Source organism: Nanorana parkeri, unplaced genomic scaffold (genome assembly GCF_000935625.1).
Source record: "Nanorana parkeri isolate BGI_ZX_2015 unplaced genomic scaffold, ASM93562v1 scaffold291, whole genome shotgun sequence".
Lineage (NCBI taxonomy): Eukaryota > Metazoa > Chordata > Amphibia > Anura > Dicroglossidae > Nanorana > Nanorana parkeri.
This window is the reverse complement of record NW_017306559.1, coordinates 285,231-299,590: the sequence shown is the minus strand read 5'-3', so window position 1 is coordinate 299,590 and position 14,360 is coordinate 285,231. Positions and strand designations below refer to the sequence as shown.

The following is a 14,360-nucleotide window of genomic DNA, read 5'->3' as shown; positions in this document are numbered from 1 at the left end:
ATATATATTATACATACACATATATACACCACAAACACATTTACCTTTATATTTACCTTTCTTAACCTGGTCAGGTGACGTCCAGTTCCTCTCTGAACCCCTTCCTGACATTGAGTGGTCCTCGATGTCTGATATGAGGACTCTCTGCCCAGTTACATTGTAAACAAAAGCCGCCATTGTGACTCCCTCTCTTTGGTGTCTGACTAGTGATGTCCTGCACTCACAGCATTTCCTCAGTCTTCTGAGTTACAGACATGAAAATCTATGGGGTACGCTGCCATATTGGAGGCGAGTGCTGCAGCCCGATCTGTTTTTCTTTTAATTAATTTCAATTGCATTCATCATACACTCTACTTTTTAGAGTTTCTAAAAGAAGAAAGAGGTTGCTGTAATCCAGCAGTATTATCTCCCTCTCTATGTAGTGGGAAAAAAATCAATAATAAGCAAATGCGAAAATGCCTTTGAGAAACACAAATCTGTCCAGAGTCATTAAAAGCAAAACAGTCAGCCTGGACCGGCCTATTGGTCTTTATCTGCCATCAATATTCAAGGTTTCTAGTTTCCATAGCAACATTAGGTGCTAAGGAGCATCTTGAGAATTCTGACTCCTAGTCAATAAGAAGGGTGGGCGGGGCTTAGACTTCAAAATCGCAGTAAATCCATTATGATTGACGATACAAACAGGAACCCCCTCCCTCCCCATCCTCTTATTTTGCAGAAGTTTTGTCTTTGTAACAAAGCTCATATTAATACCACATTTATCCTCTCCAAGTTCCTTTTCCTGCTGTGAATAAATACATTTAAAAAAAATACTGTGTTCTTGTGTGACCTAAGGCCTAGGCAAAAAGATCACACGAGGTCTGATTAGCAAGATCAATGTGGGTGTTTCACATCATTAGATACTGCAAAGGGTTTATAGTTTTCAATCAGCTGCACCCTGTTTGGTAGATTTGCACTAAATCCGCAAAAGGCAACCAAAAAACAGACTTTATACATAATGAAAAGAGAAGGCTGACCCCATATACATAGATAATTACACACTATTCATGGTAGCAAGGCTCAGGGGTAGCCGAACTTTGGTCCTCCAGTGACACTACAAATCCTATCATGCTTCTACCTCTGGAAGTCATGCCTGTGGCTGACAGAGTTCTCCAATGGCTTATGGGACTTGTAGGTCCACACCAGCTAGAGGGACAAAGTCTGGCTACCTCTGGCCCACTACAATAACACAACCAGTCCCAGATATGTAAGAAATAACAGCTGGTGGGATATGGACGGAGCCTGTGCTAGTTGACAGATATGTTTTGGTGCAATGGGATGAGGGATTTAGAACAAGGGAGAAGCCCATGTACACTTAACATCCAAAAATATGTGGACAATCCTTCCAAATTATGGTGTTCAGGGGTTCCTAGTGAAGGGTACGGTTAGTTCTATAGCATACCAAAACAGCATTGTCAATTGTGGGTTTAAATCCTTGTGGTAACACTTTAGGGAAGGTCCTTTACTGTTCAGCATGACTGTGCCCCTGTGTACAAAGCCAGCTCCACGAAGACATGGTTTGATGTCTTCATGACCTCAACTCTATTGAAAACCTTTGAGATGATTTGGAACACCAACTGGAAGCCAGGTCTTCTCATCCAACATAAGTACCTAGCCCAAGAAGGGTGGGGGTAGTGATGGTACTGCCACTGGTGGTGGGCAACCCTATAATAATGCCCATGGTTTTGGAATGGGATATGGGCAGCACAGTGGCGTAGTCGTTAATGCTTCTGCCTTGCAGCACTGGGGGTCCTCGGTTCGAATCCCAACCAGGTCACTATCTGCAAGGAGTTTGCATGTTGTCCCTGTGCTTGCATGGGTAAATTGGCCCTGTATGTATGTATATTTATGCATGTTTGATAGGGACCTTAGATTGTAAGCTCCTTGAGGGCAGGGACTGATGAATGTACACTATGTAAAAAGGGCTGTGTAAATTGTCCGGGCTATGTAATTACTTGTAATAAATATAGAAGGATGGGGTGATGTTGGTGGTGGAGATGGTGGTAGATCAAATCTATAATAATGGCCCATGGTTTTGGAATGAGATGTAGAAGGGTGGGGTGGTTCTGGTGGTGGCACTGGTGGTGGCAACTCCATAACAATGCACATGGTTTTGGAAGAGTGAGGTGTGATGGAGGTGGTGGTAGGCAACTCCATACTAATGCCCATGGTTTTGGAATGGGAAGTAGAAGGATGGGTGTGGTGCTGGTGGAGGTAGGGGCGGCGCTTGCGGTGGTGGCGCTGGTGGTAGGGAACTCTATATTAATGCCCATGGAATGGGATGTTTTCACAAACATTTGGCCATAAAGTCTACCAGTGGACCCAAAGTATTTTACTTTTAAATTTACTTCAGGCCACCTTTAGGCCCTGCTTGAACCTCTGGGAGCAAATTAAATATTTTGAGGAAATTAGATTCCGGGGGAGTTCTGCACCCAGGCAATAGAACATCCTAAGTTCCAAAAAATATATATGTTCACACGCACGCACACAAAAGTGGAATTTAACTTTAAATATCAGCGTGAAAGTGAAAGAAAAAAGGTTGCGATGATGAATCATAGTCGGAGTAAATGAAAGGAATAGTACGCGGCCTCCCTACATGCTTCACAAGGCTTTCTGGACAGCAGCAGAGCTTGTTTCGGAGTATTTAAACAGCAGTGCAATATCCAATTTTTAATTAGATTCTCAGATGGTACATCACAATGGCGGAGTGTAATTACCGTGCGCTCGGAGCAATGCCTCCGCAGTGAACAGGGGAGCCTGCAACATGTCAGCCGTTTCCACAATCAGCATGTCCTTCAGACGGCGCAGATCTTGCAGGCGAAGTCCTTCGTATGGCTTCATGTGGAGAGATCACACAAAGAAAGACAAAAAAATGTCAGTAAGAATACTCCATAAAGAAAAAGGAAAAAACAACTTCTGCTGCGAGGGAAGTTATCTGTGGCTTTAATTTAATTACTCAATAGTCAATAATTAGTGATAATTCAAAATCTAGGAATTAAAAATAGGGAAGTTTGTTTTTAAAGGGAACCAATCATGACCTGGCTTACCCAAGCACCTTAAAGAATGTAATTGGTGTTCTCTCTTCTTTTGCACCATACAGATTCCGCACAGTTCCAAACCTTGGGCGTAGGAGATACCCCTTAAAAACCTCAACAATAGTTCTTAGGACGTATCTCTTACCAAAAGTCCTTGCCCCTTTGGTTTGAAACACCATATACAGAACTCTCAGGATTTCACAAACAAAATCAAGAACTTAAAGAAGAACTATCGGGTCAGCGCTTTTCCCCATAGTTCTCCTAAGGGTAACGGGAAGACACAAACTAGCATCCTCCCGTCACCCTAAGCTCAGTATACCGCAAGCTACAGCTTGCGGTATACTGAGACGCCGCAGCTGGGGCGGATCCCGACATTACTGTCGCGATCCACCCAGCTGCAGGATATGTCACTTCAAGGAAGAGAAGTGTGCTGAACTGTGCACATGGAGGAAGCTTGCAGCTATAACAAAACCATATGATGGAGATCCTGAAATTATGGTTTTGACCTGCAATTTGGCTTTTTTTGTTTTTAGCAGGAATGCTAATTATACTTGCTGATACAGAGATGCACACTAGGGGGCGCAATTACAAATCTGTATATAAAATGGAGTAATCAAAATACGGAACAGCAAGTACAAAATGTTAAAAGGAAGGTGGAAAAGCCTTTCAATTAAAGCAGACCTTCACCCTGAAAAAGTAACTTTGCTCCCCAAAGTTTCCCCCTCCTTTAGAGAAAAAAAAAAATTACTGTTGCTCCAACCCTCCTCGTCTGACTCTGCCCCCCCACCCCCAACCTACCTCCATTTTCCCGACCTAGAATGATGTGCTCCACTCCTGGTGCCTCTCTAGGTGTGCACATCAGAAATCCCTGGAGGCATCAGCTTTCATACAGCAGACGGAGGAGGAGGGCGACCATTGGAGCCAGCTGTCTAAACCCGGAAGAGGGACTTTAGGGATTTACTGATTGGGTAAGTATGCAAATGGAGGACAACCCAACATTAGACATTAAAGGCTAATTTTTTTTCCCCCGTCCACCAATGTTAGTGTAGGGACTTACCTTAAATGATGCCTCTTAATCCGATCATCTTCTTCTTTAGTGTAGTTTTCAGATATCCCTCCTGCGCTGGGTTCGGGTCTCCGATCCAGCGCCGACTCCTCTGTCCTCCTCTCCTCTGTTGTCCAACGGTGTCTGTGCGGGTGCACGCTGCTCCATAGACTTACCTTGTGTCTCTCCTCGTCTCCCAGCCGAACATCTGAACTGCGCATGCGCCTGCCCCAGACTCTTCAGATGTTGGGACGGGAGCGCGCAGCAGAGACACAGGTAAGTGTTAACCCTTTGAAAAAGTTTTTTTTTTTTTTTAATCATTTTGCATATATCCGCTGCTTGCTAGCAGTAGATATATGCAAAAACATGCAAGGGTTTAATAATCCTTTAAGAGGGAGATTAAAAAAAAAAAAATATGGCGAGGGGGTGAAGTTCCTCTTTAAGTGCCCAGTCACACCACATCCAGATCATCTCCAGACTAGACCGGATTTTTTCCAGACCCAAAATGCATCCTAATGTATCCCTATGCTATTTCTGGCCTCTGTGCGCACCAGTTCAGCCCGTTCCAGACCAGACCAGAAAATTACTACATGTCTCATTCTGTCTGGTCTAGAATCTGCCCTAAATATTGTAATAGCGCATGGTGTATTATTTACTATAAACACTCTATAACATTCCTTTACTAACACCCATCAGCCGTCACCTGTTTTGTTCGGTAAAGTCCAAGCTATCATTTCTGATCCACTCTTTCAATACTTTATTAATTTAACAGAACACCATCTAAAATCGGTCTTGCCATCCATGCGTAGAGCTAGAAAAAAAGTCTCCCCCCAGCTCTCTGTATGCCGCCCGGAGAGCTGATTTTCCAAATCGAAGCGGGCGATGTCTTCTTCCTTTCATGTGAGGAGTCAGACACTTCTGTGCTGCTGTCAGCAGATCATCATTAAGCCTATATTTTGCCCGTGGCAGCTTGTGACATAGATGCATAATTTGAGGCTTCGGCTTTATACCCTACACATACCACATCCTGCATTTTCTAAATCGCTATTGATTTCACATTGGATGGAGGGGGGGCCCACGTCATCCACACATCTGCCTTTCGAGTCCGCAACCCGTACTTTGCGTCCGACCTGCGACCTTCGGCGAACAATAACAATATTTACTCAATTCATCTGTGCAATTCCGATAAGAAGAGAGTCAAATGATGTTCCTCTCAAAGCGGCTATTCCCTTCATTCTGAAAAGACCGGGCAGTCTGTGAGCTCGGCTTGCTGGTTCCATTAAACGTTTGCAAAAGCGATTCAAAACATGGCAGAATTTCGCAATCAGCGTCACGGGTGCTGACAAGGAGATGTGGTAAAGTGAGGTGGGCAACTGCACCAGGGCCTGAAAGTTCAGGAGGCCCATTCATGGTTGGCCAAAGGTGAAGACACATATCGTGAAGGGATCTACAATGGAAATGCCCCACTTCAGGTTCTCTCAGTACCTTGCCCTGACTGGGTGCAGGCTAACTCTTCAACCCGTCTATGGCCATCGCCAACATCCCAACACCCAAAGAAAGGGGCCAACACACCAGACACCCACTTACACACCTTGCTGTTCCAGTGGTCACTTCATCCCTCTGGGTCACTCAGAAGCAGGTAGATGGGGTGATCACTGGAACAATAACATTATATGGGACCCAGGAGGATGGGGCTAGCATCACAATATGTGATGGTCAGACATGCACAAACTTTTGGGCGTATCGGGCAGCTTATAACTTGGCCAAGCCACTGCGTATATATGACCTGATGTTCCTGGACTGTGAGAACACCGGCTTTTGTGACACAAAGAGCTACATTGACTAACAATGCACTATATCCTATCTGCAATAAAAAGGATGTAACCAAGAGTTTTGTCCAGCTGGTTGGACACTTTGGTTTGGAGTAGAACATTTTAATAATGAACATCACATACAAATTTGAAGACTTTTTCACCGTTTGGCAATTAATCGGATTGATTGCAACAGTTACCCAGTCTCACTACAAAAACCCAAAGATGGGCTTGTTACTTTTTCACCGATTGGCAATTAATCGGATTGATTGCAACAGTTACCCAGTCTCACTACAAAAACCCAAAGATGGGCTTGTTACTTTATTTAGCATATTTCTGTTTGATATGCTAATGCAGGGGGTTTCACTTGTGGTGAAACTACAAATCCCATAATACCTTAACCTCTGGGAGTCGTGCCTGTCGCTGTCAGAGTCTTGGAATGCCTTATGGGCAGTGGCGTAACAATCGCCATAGCGACCCAGGCGGCCGCTATGGGGCCCGGGGCACAGGGCAACCCTCTGATGCCATGTGGGCCGCCTGGGTCACTATGGCATGTAAGGCTGCTGGATGTCACTGACACAGCTCAGCAGCGGCGTTTCCCCTCACACCCGCTGCGGAGCGTTGTAAGTGACAGACAGCAGCTACGGCAGAAGAAGCCAGCGTTCGCAGTAAAGGAGGAGCAACCCCGCCTCCTCTTACATCACTGTCCAGCGACCTAAGAGCAGGTGGGGCCAGTGATGTAGGAGGAGGCAGGGCCCGGGGACGGAAGAGGAGGCGGGGCGAGGTGACCACGGAGGCTGACATCGCTGACAGGTAAGAGGTGTGCAGCCCATCTGAGACCCTGCAGAGCCCACTATAGAGAGTCTATGGTGGGCTCTGCAGGGTCACTCTCAGGTGGGCTGTTTGGTATATCAGGTAGGCTCTGCAAGTGGCATACCTAGCAATCAACCTGTGATTTCTAGTTACGCCCCTGCTTATGGGACTTGTAGTTCAACAACAGCTGGGGTGCCAAAGTTGCCTACGCTGTGCTACTGTGTGACATTTCTGCATACCAACGTTGTTGCTCTAGTAACACTATCTTTGTTATTATTGCTTGCCAATGACCAAAGCAAAGACCTCCAATTGAGCGGCTTTTGCATTCCCATAGACTTGCATGGTAAGAGAAAGAAGGAAACAAAAGCCCCTCAACTCTGTCCCTTTTTTGCCCTATCGCTGTGGAATTATTTATGACTGTGATAGTTCCGGTGCTGTTTTGTACAAAGACAGTTGGCGCTAACATAAAGCAAAGCCTACCTCTCGCTTGTCTAAGGCGGCGTATTCTGCTTCAATGTCTTCCGCCTCTGGGTCCCGCGAGAACACCATCTGAGACTCCAGTTTGAGCGCCAGGTCCTTGTGGTTCTGTTTTTCAGCGCAGTCACAGGGGGTGTCCTTGTTCTCATTTTCAGCAAAGAGGTTGCTTCCATTCCTCACTAGTAGCTGTTCGGAAATAACAGAGGCACAATGACACATTTTATAGTTAAAGCTTATCGAAACATAAAAACAAAAATGCAGTCTACTTGTCTTTTGATGAGGTGGCTGCATTGGAATTCTTTTGTCAGGCTCTTTTTCCTTTATTTACCCCTGGGGACCCTGCAAATAACACATTTCCTATCCCAGTGACAATGATCACTCACGTCACTGTATCTATGGGTCAAGCCATGGTTCTTACCTAGGCTGAGCTTTAGCCCTTTTACTTTCACAGCATTTTTATTATTTCTTGCATACATGGTAAAATGCACATTTTGGGCCTTAAAATTAAACGTTAAACCCCCCCCAAACAGTTAATATATTCTGAAAGCAGAGAGCCTGAAGACTAAAAAGATGATGGTTGCCAATTTTTATGTTGCACAATATTTGCACAACTGCCTATCAAACCTATAGTTTCAGCAAAAAATACACTAAGGGCCGGCTTAGTGGCTTATCTTGCAGCATTTTTGTAGATCGCACCGAACTGGAATGCAGGCACTAATGTTCGGGTGAGGGCAATCGCACTACAGGTGGGGGGCGTGGCTGCGGAGCCATTGATTTCAATCCACCACCATGCTCCCTCCCGCCCCTGAATGCAGGGAGCCAGCTGGTTTGTGATACAGTGCGTTCCAGAGGCTGACCTCTGGTGTTTCTGGTGTAAACCGGCCCAAAATGTATTTTTAGTGAAAACAAACACAATAAAACCCCAATTATTTTTGTAAATGATGAAAGATAGTGAAAGTGAATAGATAGTAAACATGTTAAGTAGGGTTGCGCAGATACCAAGTACAGTACTCGGTACAAGTACATGTACCGATACTTTTGAGCTCCAAGACTACACTAGAGAAAAATTCAAAAGTTAGGAGGTGGCTGTCATTGGTAAGGAACACACGGAGCTCCTGGGATTTGTACATCTCTGTTTTAATGTACGATTTTGTTTTTATAAATATAAAAAAGGGATGCACAGATACCAGTTTTGCGAGTACGAGTACTGGTACTTGCCGAGTACTTACAAGTACGAGTACTGATACATTTTTGTTTATTGTCATGTGACAGTTTTTCTAAAACAATACAGACTAATGATTTCAGGACAGTGGTGGAGTGCCAGAGCCAGGTCCCAGCTGCAACCACTGCAACCCTGGTAGTTCTCATGAAAATGCCAAGTATCTGCACTGGTACTCGAAAAGTATCTGTGCAACGCTAATGTTAAGCCTAAAAAGTGGCTTGAACCTGTGAAACAGCGACAAACTATGATACTGGATATTGTCCATAGGCTTTGTTTTAAAAGCCTTTACAGCTCCTCATGTCATGGCTTAACTTTACAGTTAACTATGAATATTGGCCCTACAGTTATTCCTCTCATTTCGGCATACATGGCGATACCCAATTTGTGTAATGCAATTGACATTTATGGGAGTATGTGCGTCGTAGGTGTTGGTATTTTTTACGCATGTGGATAAGGACATTGCTTTTTTCTTATTTGTTTTATTCAATTCTATTCTTTCTTAACTTTCTTTTTTATTTTTTTTACTTCACTTTATTACTGGCACAATGTGATAGTGTTGAGCAAGGACACATTCTCTTTATGGAGAAACCAGTGGTCTATTAGACCTCTAATGTCTCCCTAGCACTGTCCCTGAGCTGACTGAGGACATAAAGTCCCTGAGCAGCTCCTGCACCAGCAATTAGCAGCTACAAACCCAGAAGTGCTCAGAGCAGAGTGCTTCAGGGTTCACTGTACGGACAAGAGATTGGGTATGTAACCTCTACTCAGTACACACTGCTCATCAGCCTGAAGGTAGTTTTTGTGGTCCTGAGCTCACAGAACGAGTGAGAGAGTCGAGGAAACAACGGAAGGGAGGAAGGCACCACTTGTGCAGTCTGTAGAAGTGATCGGATGGCTTTACAGCAGCCAACAACAAAGCCCTGAGCCTGCTACTGCAGCCTAGAGCTTACCTGAACCCCTTCAATGCCATGCGGTACACACCAGTGGCAGCAAACTGGTTAAACATGTCTTCTTTGTTTAGATCCATCTCTGTATTTCTTTGAGTACGGGTTTAGGCCAAATGATAAAGGGCCATTCTACCCTAAACAGGTATTTTAGTTTTTGGTAGATGCCAGAGAGCTGAACCACCAGACATTGGCAGACATTTTTCTATCTCTCAGGGACTCTAAAAGGTGGAAACTTTTGCACCTAGTTCTCAGGTTCAAAGACATATGAAATGCCAGAGGCTGACTCTGCACCCCAGCTGCCACTTAGAACTAAAATATTACTATTTACTTTAGGAGGTTGGGCACAGGCGGCAACTCTAGGCGGCTGGGCACAGGCGGGAACTCTAGGCGGCTGGGCACTTATTTATTCAACTGACATCAGCTGACACTGCTCTAGTAGCTTCCATTTACCGGTCTCCTAACCTGATCTTACCTCAATGCAAGTTTTCATCCCTGAGGCAGCAGCATAGTGCAAGGGTGTGTTCTTCTTATTGTCCGTGGCGTCGAGTGCAGCCCTCTCGTACTCGCCATGGTCAAGCTTGGCTCCTTTCCACTCTAAGAACATCCGTAGACACTCGGCCCTCCTGCGGTCGTCATCCACTGGTCGGGGCAATCGGTGGTCTAGAGCACCTTCTGAGATCCGCAGATCAGATCCCATACAAAGCAAGTGCATAGAACTCTCATTGTGAATGTTGCGCTTGTTGGGATTCCCATCTTTCCCAAAAAGAAAGGCCCTGTAATGAACAGAGATGAATTATTGAAGGATTAATGGCACAAATCAAGAACATTACAGAACACAACGCGTCAAGCTAATTTCAGATAACCAGCTATAAAGCTGAACTCCAGTCAGATATAAATGTCACACATAAAATAAGCTCTGAAATCATTATTACATCATTAAATGTATGGCCTGCAATTCAGAAATAGTGCCGTAGAGACTCTTTACAAATCTGTCTCCCGTGCATGCAAGAAATTCAGGCAGAGTTTTGTGTGCAACACAATGCTCACATGTGCGACACAATTTATGCCAAGATAGAGGTCTTGTTTACCTCCACTTTTCTTATCACCAATATAGCGGTATTTCTTAATGAATTTAGTAGTGTAGTGTAGTGTCAGAATGTAAAAGCGTCACACACGAAAACATCCTAAATATGTTGCAAACTACCTGTTGCAGTGGGGCACCCCCGCACTACAGGAGTTAAATTCTCATTTAGTGTAGAGGAATAAAGAGAAATAAATACTTACCCTATGCCTGGATCTGGAGTTCTCCTCCTCTCCCCGACACTCTGGGTTGTGGCTGGTTAGTCACTGTCCTCGCATTCAACGCAGGGCTATTGCCCTACATTGTACTCGATGACATCTGGTGGATCTTATAGAAGAGACTTCAGGGGGACCAATCCCCACGGGTTGGAGGAAGACTGTTGGAATGAGGAATAGGGCAACTATTACGCCTTATTCCTTTACCCCTAGACTTACCGAGCATCATAGTTTGTTTTTTTAAATACGGGAGGTCAGCTTTAAGGTTCATTTGAAGCCCAAGCTGTATACAGGGGATGGTTTAAAACCTTTTTTAGGTTTTCATTAGCTGCCTGTGTCCCTTTGGGGAACATTCAGGTTTGCTTAGTGGAGTAAAGAGCCATATATTTATATGAACACCCCCCTCCACCACCTCCTCCTTCCAATTGGGCTAGGACACTTCCCTTATTGCCCACCTGATCGGTTTGCCATAACAAGGAGATGTAAAATGTGAAGTACTATGTACAAAGTCACACTTGGCTTGTGTGTATAAGGGGTAGTTTGTGATCTCACAGCCACTATAACCAGTTAAAGTAGATGTAAACTAACTACTAAAGTATCATATGCTCTTAAATTGAATTTTAATTTCCAAAGTGTTTTTCAACCTTTATAAACTGCATTACAATAATACATTGTAATCCCATCATGCAGATCCTTGCTCAGGACCTAAATGACAACGCTTTGTATCCCAATAGCTTTCCTGCACTGTCATCTTATCTCATGCAAGAGCAGTAGAGACTACAAATGATTGTGCTGATATTCATTGGTGTCACCACCAGGAAGTCCAAACAGAAAAATGCCAGAACATCTAACTATGGATTGAGTGCATGTAAACAGAAGGTGGTTGATATGAGGAAGTAGGAGATAGATCAGCTGTACCTAGATGGAACGAAAGATGAAAAGATGTGAAAACCAATATTTTCTGAAATAAAAAAAATCAATAAAAAAAAAAATCACCCATTTAGGGATTACATCTCCTTTAAAATTTGAGCAGAGCATCAAACCTTTCCCAGCATCCATCTAAAGTTTTAATCCAAGTTCTAAAGATCCAGAATCTTGACGTGTGATTCAAGCGGGTGGATTATATAGGGCTCGCTTAATTAAATAAAAGCATGAATATTCAGTAGACAAATCACAAGTTAATAACCGAACGCAACATTAAATGTTAATAAAAAGCCAAAATGATAGGAGAATAGATAAAGACTCACATTTATCCGGAGGGACAAGACAGACGAGAAACAAGAAAAGAAACTGCGGCCAGATATGTATTGCGCAATGACTGATTCAAAGCAAAAATCTATAACCCCAAAGACAAACGTGGTCTACTACCCAATTATACACCATATGGCCTAATGGTTGGGAACACTTGACCATCACACCTACTATATAGTAAAAAGTACATGGACAACCCTCCAAATGATGGAGCTCAGGTGTTTACAGTGAAGAATAGTGTTAAAGAAGAGCCAGTCTGAGTTCAGTTTATTCTGTATCCATCCCAAAGCTAGTGATTGAATGGGGGAAACAGCACAGTGATCAGCTCATCTCTCCTTTGCTCCGATTACTGCTCCTATCAGCATGTTTCTTTTGAGCACATGAACTGACTGGTTCCTTGTACTGCTTCTTCCTCTCACATTCCAGCCGTGCTATACAAAATACTGTATATTAATATTTTATTATTATTCAGGATATAGCACCAACAGTTTGCATAGTACTTAAATGAGATAGAACAGTTACAATATAATGAAGAAAAGAGGGCTAGGGGAGGTCCTGCTCATGAGAGCAAACAATCTAAACGAAAGGGGCAAGCGATACAAAAGGCAGTAGCTCAGTTGTTAGGTAGAGATGGGATAGGCTTCTCTAAAGAGATGAGTTTTCAGGGATCTCCTAAAAGGTGGACAGAGTAGGAGATAGACATACAGGTTATTATTATACAGGATTTATATAGCACCAACAGTTTGCGCAGCACTTTACAATATAAGGAGGACATTACAATCACAATACAATTCAAGACAAGATGGTAAGGAGGGCCCTGCCCCTGAGGGCTTACAATCTAAAAGGGAGGGACAAGTGATACATGAGGAGGTAGCTGTGTGGGAATTAATTGTTGTGGTAGGATGTTCCAGAGGATGGTAGAGAATCTGGAAAAGCCCTGGAGATTAGCATGGGAGGAAGTGATGATGAGGCTCGAGAGCATGGAGGAGGTGATGAGGAGGCTAGAGAGCAGGATGTCCTGGAAGGTGGCAATGAGGGAGCAAGAGAGAAGGGGGTCATGGGAAGAGGTGACAAGGAGCCCGAAGAACAGGAGGTCTTGGGAGGGGGTGATGAGGGGGCTGGAGAGCATGAGGTCTTGGGAGGAAGTGATGAGGGGGCTGGAGAGTGGGAGGTCATGGGAGGAGGTGATGAGGGGGCTGGAGAGCAGGAGGTCTTGGGAGGAAGTGATGAGGGGGCTGGAGAGCAGGAGGTCTTGGGAGGAGGTAATGAGGGGGCTGGAGAGCAGGAGGACTTGGGAGGAGGTGAGGAGGAGCCTGAAGAACAGGAGGTCTTGGAAGGAGGTGTTGAGGGGGCTGGAGAGCAGGAGGTCCTGGGAAGAAGTGATGAGGGGGCTGGAGAGTAGGAGGTCATGGGAGGAGGTGATGAGGGGGCTGAAGAGCAGGAGGGCTTGGGAGGAGGTGATGAGGGGGCTGGAGAACAGGACGTCTTGAAAGGAGGTGGTCTTTGGAGGAACGGAGAGGATGGTTTGGGTGATATTTGAGGCAAGGTTGGTGATGCAGCAGGGGCAGAGCTGTAGATGGCTTTGGATGCTGTTGTTAGTATTTTGAATTTGATCTGTTGGGCACCTTGAAGCCAGTGGAGGGATTGGCAGACAGGGACAGTGGACACTTAGTGGTTGGTAAGGTGGATGAGTCTGGCAACAGAAATTTATGATAGACTGAAGAGGGGATAGCCTGTGTAGAGTTCGGCCAATGGGGATGAAGTTGCAATAGTCAAGTCGAGAGATAACATGTAAATAAATTAGTAGTTTGGTGGTGTCACTTGTTAAGAAGGGGAGTATTTTGTAATTCCAGGGACATTCTCAGCCCTCCAGGTTCTGTTATAACAAACAACAATTTTGAGTGGAGTGACCCCTTCAAACATCACTTTCTGATTAAGGAACATAGTTTAAACAAATATAATTTGCTGGCAGTGTCACAGAAGGTGTGGATTATACTTGACATTTGCTTTGCTCGCCACACATTCATGTTTGTACATACAGCGAGGGAGGGACAGGAGGGAAACAAAAACCTACTGGCATCTAAAACTGCTACAGATGTCTGAAAACAAAATACAATGTGAAAAGATCTACTTAGATGTAAGTCGGGAGCTTTATATATTTGTCACTGCTTCCTCTGCTGCTGCTGCTTAGCAACTGGGGAAGTTTCATGAAATACAGGAGCGGCGGAGACAACGGACCATTTATAAAAAAAACTGGAAGACGGAGCCACAAAAACCAATAAGACTGCAGATGTCAATTTTCTGTATTGTACTTAAAAAACGTCTATAATACAACTGGTGTGAATAAAACTAAACTTGGGGTAAGTGTTTTTCCCCATAGTTCTCCTAATGGTCACGGGAGGATGCTAGTTTATGTCCTCCCGT

General features: G+C 44.4%; 1 protein-coding gene across 1 annotated transcript in view; it reads right to left on the bottom strand.

Moving 5' to 3' along the window:
• Positions 1-14,360, bottom strand: part of ANKIB1 (ankyrin repeat and IBR domain containing 1) — an 86,031-nt gene that overhangs the window by 54,054 nt on the left and 17,617 nt on the right. The window contains exons 2-4 of the mRNA XM_018557606.1: positions 9,862-10,162; positions 7,224-7,406; positions 2,757-2,874 (exon numbers count right to left, since the gene is read on the bottom strand). Of these exons, the coding sequence (XP_018413108.1) occupies positions 2,757-2,874; positions 7,224-7,406; positions 9,862-10,162 (602 nt within the window). The remainder of the gene's footprint in view (positions 1-2,756; positions 2,875-7,223; positions 7,407-9,861; positions 10,163-14,360) is intronic.